This window comes from Leuciscus leuciscus (genome assembly GCF_965113295.1).
Source record: "Leuciscus leuciscus genome assembly, chromosome: 20".
NCBI lineage: Eukaryota > Metazoa > Chordata > Actinopteri > Cypriniformes > Leuciscidae > Leuciscus > Leuciscus leuciscus.
Genome location: NC_138744.1, coordinates 27,811,356 through 27,826,368, shown reverse-complemented (window position 1 = coordinate 27,826,368; position 15,013 = coordinate 27,811,356). Strand labels below are relative to the sequence as shown.

Below are 15,013 nucleotides of genomic sequence, written 5' to 3'. Positions count from 1 at the left end.
TTTATCATTTATAAAGTGGATAATATGGATATTTGTCTTACTTCAGAAGGCTTTATTAACCTCCTGGAGCCATATGGATTACTTTTATGATGGATTTTTGGGCTTAAAAATCTAAAGTACTATTCACTCCCATTATAAAGCTAGGAAGAGCCAAGATATTTTTTAAATAACTCTTGATTGTGTTTGGCTGAAATAAAGTCATATACACTTAGAATGTCTTGAGGGTGAGTAAATTATGGGATAATTTACATTGTTTGGTGAACTATCCCTTTAAGTGCACATCCAAAGGGCTCTTTACCATCCCATAAGGTCTCAGGAGAGTATTTGTAAATGGCGGAGACACATCGCAACTGACACTGTAGGGCACATGCTTTTCCCCAGTGCTGATTGCCTACACAAAACACTGAAATAAATACTAAACCCTAACCTTAACTATAGTAAACCATTGGTAGAACATCTAGACAGATTGCGTTTCTCTTTGTCGTGATCAGATCCATTCATAATTGAGTCCATGAAATCTGACCTTCTATTGACAGGAAACTGCTTAATTAAGTTGACCAATGAAAGCAGTTGTAGGGCAGGGTTTGTGCTAAAATCTCACTCATATGTCACATGACAATGCCAACCTGTGGATGTATTGGGCCTGTCCAAACACCCACACTTGTGTTTGTTTTTGCACTTGTCTAATCGTATTTCTGGAGTTTTTCCAAAGTGTGTGTGAAGACGATTTTTGTTTACTTCAATGCCTCTCACCACTGCACATTTTGTATGCCTCCATCTAACACACCTGATTCAACTCAGCTCATTAACACAGAATGTAAGACTTTAATTGTGTGTGTCTGATAAGGAAGACTTCAAAAATGTGTAATGGTGGGGGTTCCCCAGGACAGGTTTGAGAAGCACTGCTTTACTCAATGGGACACACTTCATCACTGCGTGATTGTGGTGCTTCATTTTCAAACGTTTTACACTACATATAATCTCTGTACCAATAAAATGTGCCTCACTTTCCATTTTACAAACAAATTATCCCCCAGTTTCACAGACATGGCTTAAGCGTAGTCCCTGACCAAAATACATGTTTGAGCTGTTTTAACTGAAAACAACTCGCACTGACGCATCTTAAAATGTCAGTGCCATGGTTTTGTCGCAAGATGCACACCAGTAAATTAATGTTTTGTTTTTTCAAAGACATGTTTATGAAAGCTATTTAATAAAACGTTTATAAAAGCTGCTTTAGGCTGGTGTTATTGTACGATCCTCCACTCCAGTAAGGGCGGAAAGACAGTGGGTTGCTGCAAGTGTAAATCACAAACCAAGGCTCTCTGACTCTTCCATTCAGATAGGGGTACCCCAAACTTAGTAATTTTTTCTCTGTGTATTTCTCTTCTGTAAAACACTGTTTTAAAAGGCGCTATATAAATAAAGCTTTACTTACTTAAATGCCCTAATTGAACTAAGGCCTAAGCCTGGCTTAATCTAAGCCCTGTCTGTGAAACTGGGCCTAAATGTAACATCTAATTAAACTTACAATGAAAAGTTTTCATAGACATAATGCAAAATCAGGCCCTGTAAGTGAATGTGGATCTTTGGGGTTAAGCTTCTCCTGTCATTATCAAAGTGGATTTAGTGTGCGTTAAGTGCACTGTACTGCGCTTTGGCATTTCTCAGACCTGGGACAGTTTTGTGCACGCACTTCCTGTTGCATGCATGCGCTCTCAAGTGGCCAAGACCGCAAGTGTGGGGATTTGGAAAGGCCCATTATGTCCGGATTGTATTCATACTACGCTTACAGATTGTAATTCATGAATGGTCACCAAGTAAGCACTTCATCAAATGTAGCACCTACAAACTGTGGAGTTGAATCAACTGTCTAAGGAGACATACAAAATATGCAGAGTTAAGGCCCTTATATTCTTAAAGTGAATTTGGAAAACGATCAGGTGTGATGTCATTTTTAACTAAATCTGGCCAAAATGAAGTTTATTTTGGTGGTTTGAAACCTCTTCTGTTTGCTAGTAACAAATCAACATGATCTTTATAACAGTATAACAGATACTTACAATGCATATAAATATAATTGTCTCTAGAAAACTAAGCATTTAAATGTCACCTTACTAAGACATTTTATTGGGTGATACAATCAAAGCACTGTAGGTTTTATTGTGGGCAATGAAATAAGATAGTGAATAAGATGTAAACATAAGAATAACTTATCTAAATTAGCATGGTTTTCATAAAGTAGGGTTTATGGGATTTAAAAAGCAGAGTTTAATGTTCATTAGCTTTGTTGTTCTTCCACTTTAATAAAAAAGTAAAAACACTCACCACAAATACAGGATCCAAAGTAGTACAACTTTATTCGTAAACAACCAAACATTTATAATAATAACAAAAAGGAAGAAAAAAAAACTGCATAGGAAATGTTTAAAGTCCACAAAGACAAAAGATCAAGACTGCAGACCACTAAATATTTCATATAGTCTCATCAGCCTTATTCAGAGTAATAAATGACTGTTCTGTTGCTTTGGTTGAGAGGGTGACCGATGGTGGGATGGCGAGTTATGAAACAGAAAGAGAAAGAGATGGAGAGAGTGGTGGGCCTCTTAGAGGGCTCCTAAGCCAATATCATTCAGGACAACTGACCTGGAATCAGCATTTGCTACTTTGATTCTACCCTAATCGTTGTATTTTAAAAGGCAAAACTGATTCCAGGTGAGAGCTTTGGGGCAGAATCTCCCTACACCTCTTTGCTTAGCCTGTCTCACAGCCAAGCCTCTTAAAAGCACTGTGACTTAAGGGAGTTTAGAAGGTATTGATGTACATATCAAATTTCAGTGCCGGGAACACAGGGTCTAAATGTCTTCTGAGACAGACTGTTGCCCTCAAATTTTCCAAGCCTTAAGGCATTTCTGATCATCTCAAGGCAATGAATTTTGTAGCAGCCTTTGAATGCAAACACATTTAATCATAGTATATCCATCCATCATGGGGTTATATAGTTATAAAATCAAGATAGGACTGTGTAAAGAACACAAAATCTAGACATGCTGGTATTAAGGTTATGAATTGTTCACCCCCTCATTGACTGTTAACTGTGACATGGTTGAAAAGGATCCCATGGAATTCAATAACAGCATTTTTACCATCAAAACAACATACAAAAAGCTCATGAGGTACTAACAAAGGATTCACTATCAAACTGTAAGAAACAAATATTGAATTTTTAATCAAATCTCAAATCTCTACAAAGCTACCTGAGTTGTTTTAATGTGTATACACATCTCTCTTTTTTCCATAAGATAATACAATCATAAAAGGGTCTATGACCACACAATTCTGAACTTACATTTTCTGTTTTTCCCCAGTAAGGAAGAAGTCATAAGCTGGAATACACCAGAAATGGTGACAAAACCCGTACAATTAGAGACCAGAGGTCCAAAAAAAACAAAAAACCTGCAATGATCTGAAATTCAAAGACACCGACTGAGTTTGATAACAGCGACTCAAGTCCATTGAGGCATAAAGTATGTAGGTGACAAACAGTATCAGTCCTACAAAAGTGAATTGTATCTCCAAGTAGAACTTACACTTTCAATAGTATCCTAATCACTGCTAAAGGGGTTTTAAATAGTGGCTTACTGATCTCGCTTCCATCATCACAACCCACAAAACGGCTGCCTGATTCCTTCACCAAATATAATGGTACCACCACACAGATGGAGATCAGTTTATCGGTAACTGTGGGAGCTGGATTCAAACATTTTCCCATCTTTGGTCCTGTAGGGCACCTGCTCAAAAACTCGTGTTACACACAAAAGCCAACATCCAGGGACGTGTTCTGCGAGCGGTTCGCCTCTATGTTAAGATATTGACAGTGTGTTGAAATACAAGAATGATCAATGCCAAACATATTAATCTTTGGGCAAACGTGAAAAATCTATTTATAAATACATCCACACACGGAGGTTTCATTTGAACGAGGTCTTTGGCAGTTTTCCAGTTCTGATGCTAAAGCTAAGAAGCTGTGGTAAGGCATCTGAATGGAGCTCAGTGAGGTACCTTACTCTGTAAAGCTATCTAGAAATAGTACAATCATATAGTCAACCATTCACCACGACCAAACAAATGATATTCACGTAAATTTTTTTTTTAGTCTTTTTTTTTTTTTTGGTACATTATAAAAGTGGCCATGTTTTCTTCCTCCCTCCCCTTGTTTTCCAACATCCACCTGTCTTCAAGGACCTTTACAGCATGCAAAAAAAAAAGTTCCCTCTTAAAGAGAGTAGGGATTCAGGGAGAAAACTTTGCAGCTAAATATTAATCAGATCAAATGTGATATTAATACTGTAAGACAGGGAAGATCTGTGTTGGTGGAAGCAGCAAATCTTTCATTCTTTATTGCATAAGCTTCTTACATCCATCAAATGGGTTTCCGTTACCCACGCTGGTCCTTTTATACCTTTATTATGGTCTAATGTGCAGATGTCCATCAATTTTCATAAATCTAACTGACTGCTTTCCACTCTTACCATGTGTAAAAAGTAACATTACCATAAAATTCACATCTCTCGTTTAAGCTGCAACATAAATATGCCTGATGATCCACAATTTGAAGTTAATATTAAGTTCATAATGAGGTAATATACATATAAAATAAACAGTAAAGAAAGATCCACTTTATAAATGAAAAGCAAACGCTTAATGCTATCGTGACTTTCAGAATAATTTTTGGCACTTGCCTATTTCCTATAGTCACCCTTTGGCAAAGACATTCGATTTCGATTTATCTAGCATCACGAAAGGCACAGGCAACTACATGCAAGCACGTTAATACTTATGACAGGACACAAGATAACTGCAACCTACAGGAAAACACTGGGCCAAAACATCATGACCACTTTCCAATAGGTCATCCAGCTCTCCCACAATTTCTGATTTTAAATGTTACCTCAAGTGTAAAACAGAAAGCATCATGCAAATTAACCCCAAAGGTTCGAAAGGGTTGGTTCTGTAAGTGGGCCTGCCATGCATGCACAGTCAAGACAACAAGTTGGTACCACACACACTCTTACAGTTCACCCACTTCAAAATATCCAACACACGCACATGATGCCCGCGAAAACAGAAACATACAAATTAACAAGGAAACACTCTGTGTGGTCTTTAGTGGTTAATGATTCTCATTGCCTCTTTGCATAACTTCATATAACTTGCAATAACTGAGGTATGACAACATTGGTGAGAGATACTTTCCTTCAGGCAGAAGAGTTCAGGCAGACTATAATGGGAGAGCCATGTGCTTTTGTTCTGCTGTATACCAGTGCTAAATATTTATATATTATTTTTCTTTCCTCCTAATGCTTTGCTTCCTCTTTTTTTCCTTTTAATCAAATGAACACAGAAGCAAACAACACTTTAAAGTGGTTTACCCACAAGTCCTACTATCCGATTTCAAACTGGGTTCAATTGATTCTAAGTGTTTTCAAATGATGTTACACTGACAAAGTGAATGGTCTCCTTGGAGATCTTTCTTTAAACTGGCACAGGAAGCACTGTAGGCCATGCTGTAATCAATAGAACAACAAAAACCAACTTGTGATCTAATGCAGCTGTTTGTAATGAGACTTACGAACTTGGCCTCAAAATACATCCAACATTGAAAAAACACTAAAAAGTTTCCCAAGTATGAGAGGAACTGGATTATATCCCTGTTAGCCAGTTATGTCAATCATGTGCCTCTATTTGAACAAATTTGACCTTGCCTAAATTGTTCATATGAAGAGACAAAAAAAAAAAAAAAAAAAAAAAAAATATATATATATATATATATATATATATATATATATATATATATATATATATATATATATATATAAAATAGAAACACAAAGATAAGGGCTAGGCCATTTTTACACTTAGATATTACATTTAGTGTCTACATTCTTTCAATTTGTCCCACCCCAAAAAATAAAATAGATCTGAAGATATTCTTTAAAGAACATCCATTTCATTCTTTTTTTTTTTAATCATAACATTTAAAATAATCATGGGTATCTGTTCTTCTGCATTTGCATTTCTCTTGTTGCAAACTCTTGATTACATCATGAGGGTCCTATTAAATTACTAAATTCAGATAATTTGCCTAGTTTAGCAGTCTCTTTCATTCGTTATACAAAATAAATTTTTGGTAACTGCTTGCATAATTTTCAAATGGAAAAGACCGTAAAGTGAGGTAAATGTGTAATGAGGCTCATGGACCCAGAGGTATAATACGGTAAATGAGGTAAGAGGTTTAGATGAGGTACGAGATAAAGATGAAGTCTGATTTAAAATGTACACGAAAATTCAAAAGAAAACATAGCAGTAGATATATCAAAAAGTTATCCTTATGTTTCTGCCAAAACATGCAGCTCTGTTTTTGTCCATCGCTATGAGAAACATTCAGGGATATAACTTGCGTTCTTTGCACAGTAACAATCAGGAAAAAAATTGTGCGAACTGTGCAAATATCCAAACATTGCTTCATTTTTGTTTTTTTTTGTTTTTTTTTCTCACATTTTACAAACAAAACAAAAAAAACACTGAGGTAGACGTTTCTTTATAAAACTTCACGGACTAGGTCTCTGCACAAACGTGAGTACATTCATACATAAGCTAGATGAGGTAGGTGGGATGCAGAGAGAAAATATTTCAAGAATGCAAGAAATTCCCTGAGAAAAAAAAAAGAAACAGGATTTGAAGACACATACCAAGAGCAAAACACTCTCAGCTTGCAGCAGTCAAAACTGTGTGCTGTAACGGCAAGCATTTGGTGTTACACAATCACTGAGAATCGTACAAAACTATCCACAACTGTTGTCACCTTGCAAAGACCCTCCAACTGCATTTGCTCATGATAGATGTGCAAAATCTCCTTTTCCATTTGTCCAAAGCTACAGTTTCGTATTTCAAACAATAAAAGGTCAGAACACGAGGATTCGGTTGTTTCCAAAATCCACAGCCACTATCATTCCTTCAGGGGTAACCGCTATACCAGAGGGGCGATCCATTTGGCCGAAGCCGCTCCCTTGAGTCCCAAACTTGCATAAAAAGTTGCCATTGGGTTCGAACACCTGAATGCGATGGTTGCGGGAGTCAGCCACAATAATACGATCCTCCTGGTCCACGGCTACGCCTTGTGGGCGCAAGAACTGGCCATTTCCGGTTCCCTCGGACCCAAGGAAGCGTGCTGACTGGCAATCGGGCCTGATGACAAGCAGCCGATGATTGTTGAAGTCGGTCACGACGAGGTGGCCTTCCTGATTAAAAGCTACACCGCGAGGTGAGTCAAAATGTTTCCAGAGGGCACCTTCGAATCCGTATTTGTTAAGGAAAGTCCCATCAGGCCCAAAGAGTTGCACGCGGTGGTTGCGTGTATCCGAAACCAGGATCTTCCCCTCAGAGTTGACGGCAACATCCCATGGGTAGTTGAATTGCCCATTTTTGGTTCCCTTCTCGCCAAATTTGACAAGAAAATGGCCATCGAATGTGAAAATCTGGATGCGGTGATTGTCCTTATCTGCTACAATGATTCTCCTCTGGCTGTCACAGGCGACCCCAGCCGGGCGGTCAAACTGGCCCGGTCGTGAGCCCAAAGTGCCAAACCTGTGGTGGAACGTGCCACAAGGCTTGAAGATCTGCACACGGTTGTTGCTTCGGTCAGCGACCACCACGTAGCCCTCCTTATCCACGCAGATGCCCCAAGGCCGACACAGTTGCCCGTCCCCATCGCCCTCTCCTCCAAAGGTTGCAATGGGCAAGCCAACACCGCCGTAACTGCGACCGGACTTGACCATCACTTTGAATGGACTTCCCTCAATGTGCTGATTGCATACAAGCACCGAGAGCAAATGCTCACCCTCGCTCTTGGGCAGATAGCTGACTGTGTACGTTCCATCTTGGTGATCAGAAACATCTGCGCTGGACAGATTACCATCCGGACTCATAAGCACAACTGAGACACTGTCACCACCGGACAACCGAGGTTCACCATCATGATCATACCCTACGACAGTAAAGGAAGCTAGCTTTCCTTGCAGTGCTCTCTTGAGGCCTTCACCATGAGCTTTGGAAGCTGTGGCAAAGGCTCCACTGCTGATGAGGCCCATGGACTTGATGGCAATCAGAAGAGCCTGGTCTGGAGGGGTGAACATGATGCGATCGTCTTCTTGGGGCTGTAGGAAGCAGCGGAGGGATTTAAGCTCCTGTAGCTGATTTAACATGTGTTCGCGTACTAGCAGGACATCTATGCTACGGCCTTCTTCTAAAACCTGCGTCACTGTGGCGATAGTACTGTCCAGCTTGGTGAGATTTTGATGTAGTTTCTCAACCTGCAGGTAAAGTGATTTTGCCTTCACCTGGCGGATCTTCTCCACCTGTGCAGGAAACAAATTTGGTTGCTGATGCTTCAAAAAGTCAGGACTATATTTTATACTTAAATATGAAGACAGACTTTCAAAAAGGTAGTTATTATACTCCATGAATTAATGTTCATTCATTCACCTTCCAGAGCAGCTCACACTCGCGTTCCTCCAGAGCTTTCTTATGACGTAGAGTGATCGTTTTCACTTCTGACTGCACAACCTTAGCCTTCAGCTCCACCTGTTCAGCAATGGCTTGGGCTTTTTCGATGCTCAGCTGAAAGAAATGAAAAGAAAGGGATTAGATGCATGCACCCTTGTGGGGACAGGAGTTATTCCATTCATGAGAAAAATATTAAGTACTAATATATTATATATAATAATATATTTTATAAAATGGTTAGTTCCAATCCTTGATTCTGATTGGTCAATAGCTGTGCTTTATTCACGATAAAACACGGCTATGACCGCTTCACCCAACGGTTCTATTTATCACTGCGCCCTTAGCAACACCCTTAGCAACCACACGTATCAACATAAACAGAAAAAAACAATTAAAAATGCTAAAATGTTTCGATTTACTAGGTGGCATGACGATGGATAAGTGGTTTGAGGAACAATTTGGAGAGACTTATACAAATATGAACCGTCATGCTGAAGTGCTGAAATATAACATTGATACATTCGAGAAGACTCGTAATGAAAAGAATACCGTACAGCAAACCCAATGGGCAGTGAAATGTGAAGTTTGCTGCAACAGTGCTGAGCCCCAACTAAAGAGAACCGCGTTAAATATCACCACAGTGGAGCCGATTGAAATGAGACAAATATTTAATGCGTGCACAATAAACGGAGATGTTCAAATAAATTTAAATAAACAAAAAAAAGTCTCTCTTGTTAGGCAGCATTTTAGCAACTAAATTAATAACATTAATAAAATAGATTAAAGACCTAACTGTTATCTATCAAAATATGTGCCCTTGTGATTTTATTTAGGCTACGTAAATATTTAGTTTAGTGCAGAGAGAAAATAACGGAATAAACAAAAAAATAAACGTTTTCTCATGCTGAGAGAGAAGCTATGCCTATTTGTGTGAGGAAATTTCACAAATATTGTGTTGTAAAAAATAAAAAGAATGAGACAATTTGAGCAAATTTCATGCATATTACACATTGGAACGTTGTTGTTCACGGTCAGGGACTATTTTTTTCTAGCGGAAGGGATGCTTTTATTGATTTAACTTCATGAAAGTTGCACTAATATTTTTTTTTTTACTTTAATATTGTGTGGTAACCGTTTTATAAAAGCAATAAGGTACTCGAGGCAAGTGCTGTATCGTGAATAAGTAACGGCTGAAGGGGTTGCAGGCACTCCGCTTCGCGTCATGCCTAACAACGCCCTTCAGCCGTTACTTATTCATGATACAACACAGCCTCTCGTACCTTATTGCTTACATAATATATATGATACTAATATATAAAATGTATTAAGACTGCACACAAAATAGCTGATTGTACAATATCACTGCTTCTATAAACAGCTCCAGGACCACAGACTGTAACTAACTTTTCGGGAAGGGCAAAGTTTTCAAATTTGCAATAATTTAACACTTAAATAAGTAATTTAAAATTTTATAATTTAACTCTTTGGGCAAGAGAAACCCAAAACTTTGTGATGATTCGTGGATTCATAAAATTACTTCAGGTAATTAGCAGTTAGTTGATTACATCTTTAGAATGTCGATCTTCAACAATCTACAACAAAAAGCACACAGAGGCTAAGGAGCTATAAAGAACGAACTATGCTGGACGATGGTGAACCTTAATGTCTAAATCAGGTGCTCTCAACCCTGCAGAGTTTAGCTCCAACCTGGATTAAACTCACCTGCCTGTACCTTTCTAGTAAGACCTTGATTAGCTTGATCATGTGTGTTTCTTTAGGGTTGGAGCAAAACTCTGCAGGAAAGTAGATATTGAGGGCTTGGTCTAAATCAATGAATTTATTAATCCATCAACGTATTTGAACGGCATTTCAAAAGTTTGGGTTCTTTAGGTTGTCATGGTTTACAAACTGCAACATTTGAATTTGAATTTGGATCTTGACAACTGAAGTCATTTCACTTCTAGTGCATAGTTTTAGGAGCCAATAGCTCCCAAGTCATTTCTTTATTCTGCAATTTAATTATTTACCATCTAAAAGAACAACATGAAAATAGATATAAAAATTACAAACTCTCCTCCACCAAACAAAAAAGCTAAAATGTCTTCATTTGAAAGGCTCCGAGAAAGAAAATTGGATATCACACAAAATTGGATAAAAACTCTATCCTAAATACATCTGCTTAAACGGCAATCTGCGCACAGTCCTACCCAGGGGTCGGCAACCTAAGGGTTAATCGCTGGCACGCAAGCAAATACGAGAGAAGTGTATGTATTTCATTCAGATAAAGTAGTCTACCTGCTCACAGATCTACATTTTAATGTAATAATTCCTCATAGTAAAAAAAAGTTAGGACGGAGTTATAAATACTATTAAATTGTCTTTCTAAATCTAAAATAAATTTCAAGAGAAATATTTTAATTTATGTAATATTTGTGTAAGCCATTATGAACAGTATATAGGCTGTGTGTGTGTTGTGGCACAGTGATGAACTCGGAAACTTAAAAATGGCACTTTATGACAAAAAGGTTGCCGACCCCTGCTCCTACCTATGCATGTCAGCTAACATCTAAACTGCCTACCATTCTAACATATCAGAATCTTAAATTTAAATCCAAATCTGATTGAGCTTTCAGGGATTCCCCTTTAATCTAAGCGAGCTTTCACACTGGGCACGTTTTCTGTGGTCCGAGTGCGATTGTTCCCGGTACCAGCTGCAGCGTTGGTCTTGTTTCACACTCACTTAATTCCATCGAACCATGGCGCATGTGTTCAATCTTACGTCATCACAAACGTGCATGGCGGATGATTGAAAACAGAACGCAGGTGAATGTACAGTGTTTTTTTTTTTATTAATTTGTGAACGACACAGAGTTCACTGTGTGTGCATCACATGAAGGCTTGCAAACGGTCTCTTTTGAGGAGAAAGCTGATTCCGAGCCATTCATTTGATTGCACTCACTCTGCACCCTCTCTCGCTGGCATCCGAGGCAAATCATCGCCACTGTCATGATTTTTGAGTGCTTTACATACTCTAAAATATCCCCTAAAACAAGTGCGCACCCAAGTCCGAGTTGCTTTCACATTCATGCAAATAGAGCTACAGTTCCATTGCAACCACATAACAGCTTTCACATTACCAGTTTTCATGTGAACGTAGTCCTGTTTCAAACTAAACTGCCAGTGTGAAAGCACCCTAAGTTATCTTTTTGGTCGCTATCAACTCAAGCAGTGTCATTTCAAAGATTATGGATGACTGGTCATAAAAAATCCAATCTATAGTCGTGTTTCCACCGCAGGAACTTTCCCCAGGAACTAGGAACTTTCGGGTGGTACTCGGTGTGTTTACACCACAGGAACCAGGGTCTAAATGAAGTTCTGGGTAAATATTTCCCCCTCCATGAGTCCCTGCTCGCGAGGTAGTACTTTTTCAAAGTTCAGGAACTCTCAGGGGTGGGACTTGGGCGCTGAACATGCTGATTGGTGAATTCATGCCGCATTTTGATTGGTTGACTCCACGCAGCATTTTATTCAACCACCATCTGTTGCGGTGAGTGCAGTAACAGTCGTCTGCTATTCGAATCAACAATAGAGTTTAAAAAATACGACCGATTGACCGACGACGAGGTTCAGGCTTTATTAAGCTTAAAATTCAGAGGATGAAATCCAGTGGGAACTGTAAAATCACGCGCAGTCCTACGTCACCAGACTATTTGCCAAATCTTCGCGGAACTTTAGGCCGCGGTGGAAACACGGCTAGCAACAGGGAAAAAAAAAGTTCCTGGGACAAATTGTTCTGGGTAATTTCAGTGGAAACGCGGCTTATGATGACACCTGAAATTCACACGCATTGAGAGGAAATACCAAAGGACTCTTTGGTCACATGATCTGGGTCAAGAGGGTTTATATATTAAGGGGAGACACCCCATGTGAATAGGGAATTTTTTAACTAATAATAATAATAATAATAATAATAGTAATAAATAATAATAATAATAATTAATAGATATCAGCATGAAACTTCCCCAGTTGATTACTGACATTAAGACAAATATCTTTTGTATTACAAGTTTTTGGAATATGTATGTTTACATATGCAAATTAGGTATTCTCATTAAATATGCACTAATTTGCATTTCCAGAAGAGAAATCTGAACATTGGATAAAGCCAGATTCAAAATTCTTGTTTCATTCTGTTGACAGTCTCAAAAGTTTTTACAGAGGGGATTTTGGATCTCTTTTTATCACTCCATTAAACAGAAAAAACTGTCAACAGCCATAAAAAAACCCATTTTCGCCCAGTTTTGAGGTATAAAATATTGTATAAATCAGAATCTAAATGATATATGAACAAACCCCTCAGTAAAAACCTTAAGAATATAGACAGGAATACAACTGGAAAGTTTGGTGTATGCAAGTGCTGCTAAAGTGGAGATTTCTGGCTCGAAGAGTATGAGAACAAAAAAAACGGGCTTTAAAGATTTGTATTGTAAAATGTGGAAACAACTATTTACAGACACAATATCTTATCAAATCATTAGCAACAACAATACAAACCACCTAAAACACATCAAAACTTATAACACAGCATTTATGGCCTTCAACTGAACAGAACCCCAATCAAAAACACACACAAACGGTCCCATGTAGAACTGCCACCCAGGCCTAGATACCTAGATATTAATTTACTGTGGAGCAGAAGACTAGATTACCTAATCTGAACCAAACCAAAAGGTTCAAAGAGGGTCCGGGGGTCTAATACATATAGTGAAAACATAACAGCTTTAAATTCAAATAAATTTCAGGCTTTCTGGACACAAATGTAACAAAAATGCTGCTTATAATAATAATAGTCCTTGCAATGAAATCTTTATCTCTCATTATACCTCTTTTGTGTTGCAAAAATATATTATTATATGCATTATATTATCTGAAATAAATAAATATATAATTAAATATATAATTAAATATATAATTAAATATATAATTAAATTGTTACTTTTTGTTAGCAAATTCTTTTTTATTAAAAAAAGGTTTTAAGCGGTACCATTTCTTCGCCAAGTATCTTCCCCAACACTGGTTAAAAACAAATTCTAAAGAATATAGTTCTTGAAGGCTGGAAATGTATATTTTTTTAATATACTGTGCACTGTTCAGAGTTTATCCCCCATTCCATATTTGCAATTGTCCTCCAAGATATCCCGATTCTAAGATTGAGCTGTCAAATCGCAGAATGCAAACCAATCAAAGGTCAGATACGGAATGGGGGCAAAGGAATAAGCAGCTGCAGAATAACAGGCTAAAATCCAGTAAATGAGATTATGCAGCGCTAAGGAAGACTAAGCTGTCAGGGGTCGGTTATGGAGCGGGCCCTTCATGGGCAGCGTGCTCCCAGAATAGAGATTACGACCCTCGGGCTGAAGCCATTGTTAAACTCTGCATGCGCTTTCAAACCTATAAACGTTTAGAGGCTTCCTATTTAACACCATCCAGTAACAGGATTAGAGGCACACTAGAACAAGCAGCCAATCAAGCGCATGAAAACACAGGTCAGGCTCTTTCAGCTGATGCTATAAGGCTGAGCCTGATAAAGCTTTAGGAGAGGTTTAGGTAATTGTAAACACATGGGCTATCTTCAGAATGGAATACTAGCTTACTACTTTCCAAATATACTACTAGGGGTGGACAATATGACAATACAATCCTTGATCTTATCACGATTCTTTTTCACGTTAGTTTTTAAGACTATTTTGCAAGTCAGTGAGCAGTTAAACTAATTTCCCCATTTTAAAAATGTTGCCTTACAATGTAACGAAGAGCGACAGACCATTTAGTTCAAAGAAGGGGTGGGCGATACAACCAAAATTGTATTATTTTAACTTACGAAATAAGACAAATGAAATAAACAGTGCATTAATATTTGAATCTACAGTTGGTGTATTTACTGTAAATGATAACCAGAGCCGATCCGCCCTATACGCACACTACGCAAGCTGCGTAGGGCCCCACAAATTACTCAAGGCCCCGCCTCCCCCTCGTGTCAAAGCGCGTCAATCAAAGTTTACAACATCGTTGAGAAATGAGAAAATGAAGCGGAACTATCCTTCTGGTCACGAAGAAAGAGGAAAAAACACTATGCGAGTGAATTGTGGGAACAGCAATCAGGTAGACTGAGTTTGCTTGTTTATAAACTGCAGCTGGGAAAAGATAACCGCGTCGCACGTTAACATGCGTTCATATGCGCGTGCACGAAATGAAACGCGCACTTTCCAAAATAAACTACAATAGCGGGATGACAATCCTCATTATAGGCGTAGGCACACATACTTTTAAAACAAGACAATGATCATCTACTCTCCAAGTCAAGGTTAAGTTACAACTCTGCAATGCCAGATGGAAAACAATGTATTGGCTTTATAGTCTATATTGCAATTAAGATTTTGATTGACTG

General features: G+C 38.3%; 1 protein-coding gene across 1 annotated transcript in view; it reads right to left on the bottom strand.

Moving 5' to 3' along the window:
• Window positions 1-6,099: 6,099 nt before the first annotated feature.
• trim71 (tripartite motif containing 71, E3 ubiquitin protein ligase) overlaps window positions 6,100-15,013 on the bottom strand; it is a 35,806-nt gene continuing 26,892 nt past the window's right edge. The window contains exons 3-4 of the mRNA XM_082150293.1: window positions 8,545-8,679; window positions 6,100-8,417 (exon numbers count right to left, since the gene is read on the bottom strand). Of these exons, the coding sequence (XP_082006419.1) occupies window positions 6,966-8,417; window positions 8,545-8,679 (1,587 nt within the window). The 3' untranslated portion in view covers window positions 6,100-6,965. The remainder of the gene's footprint in view (window positions 8,418-8,544; window positions 8,680-15,013) is intronic.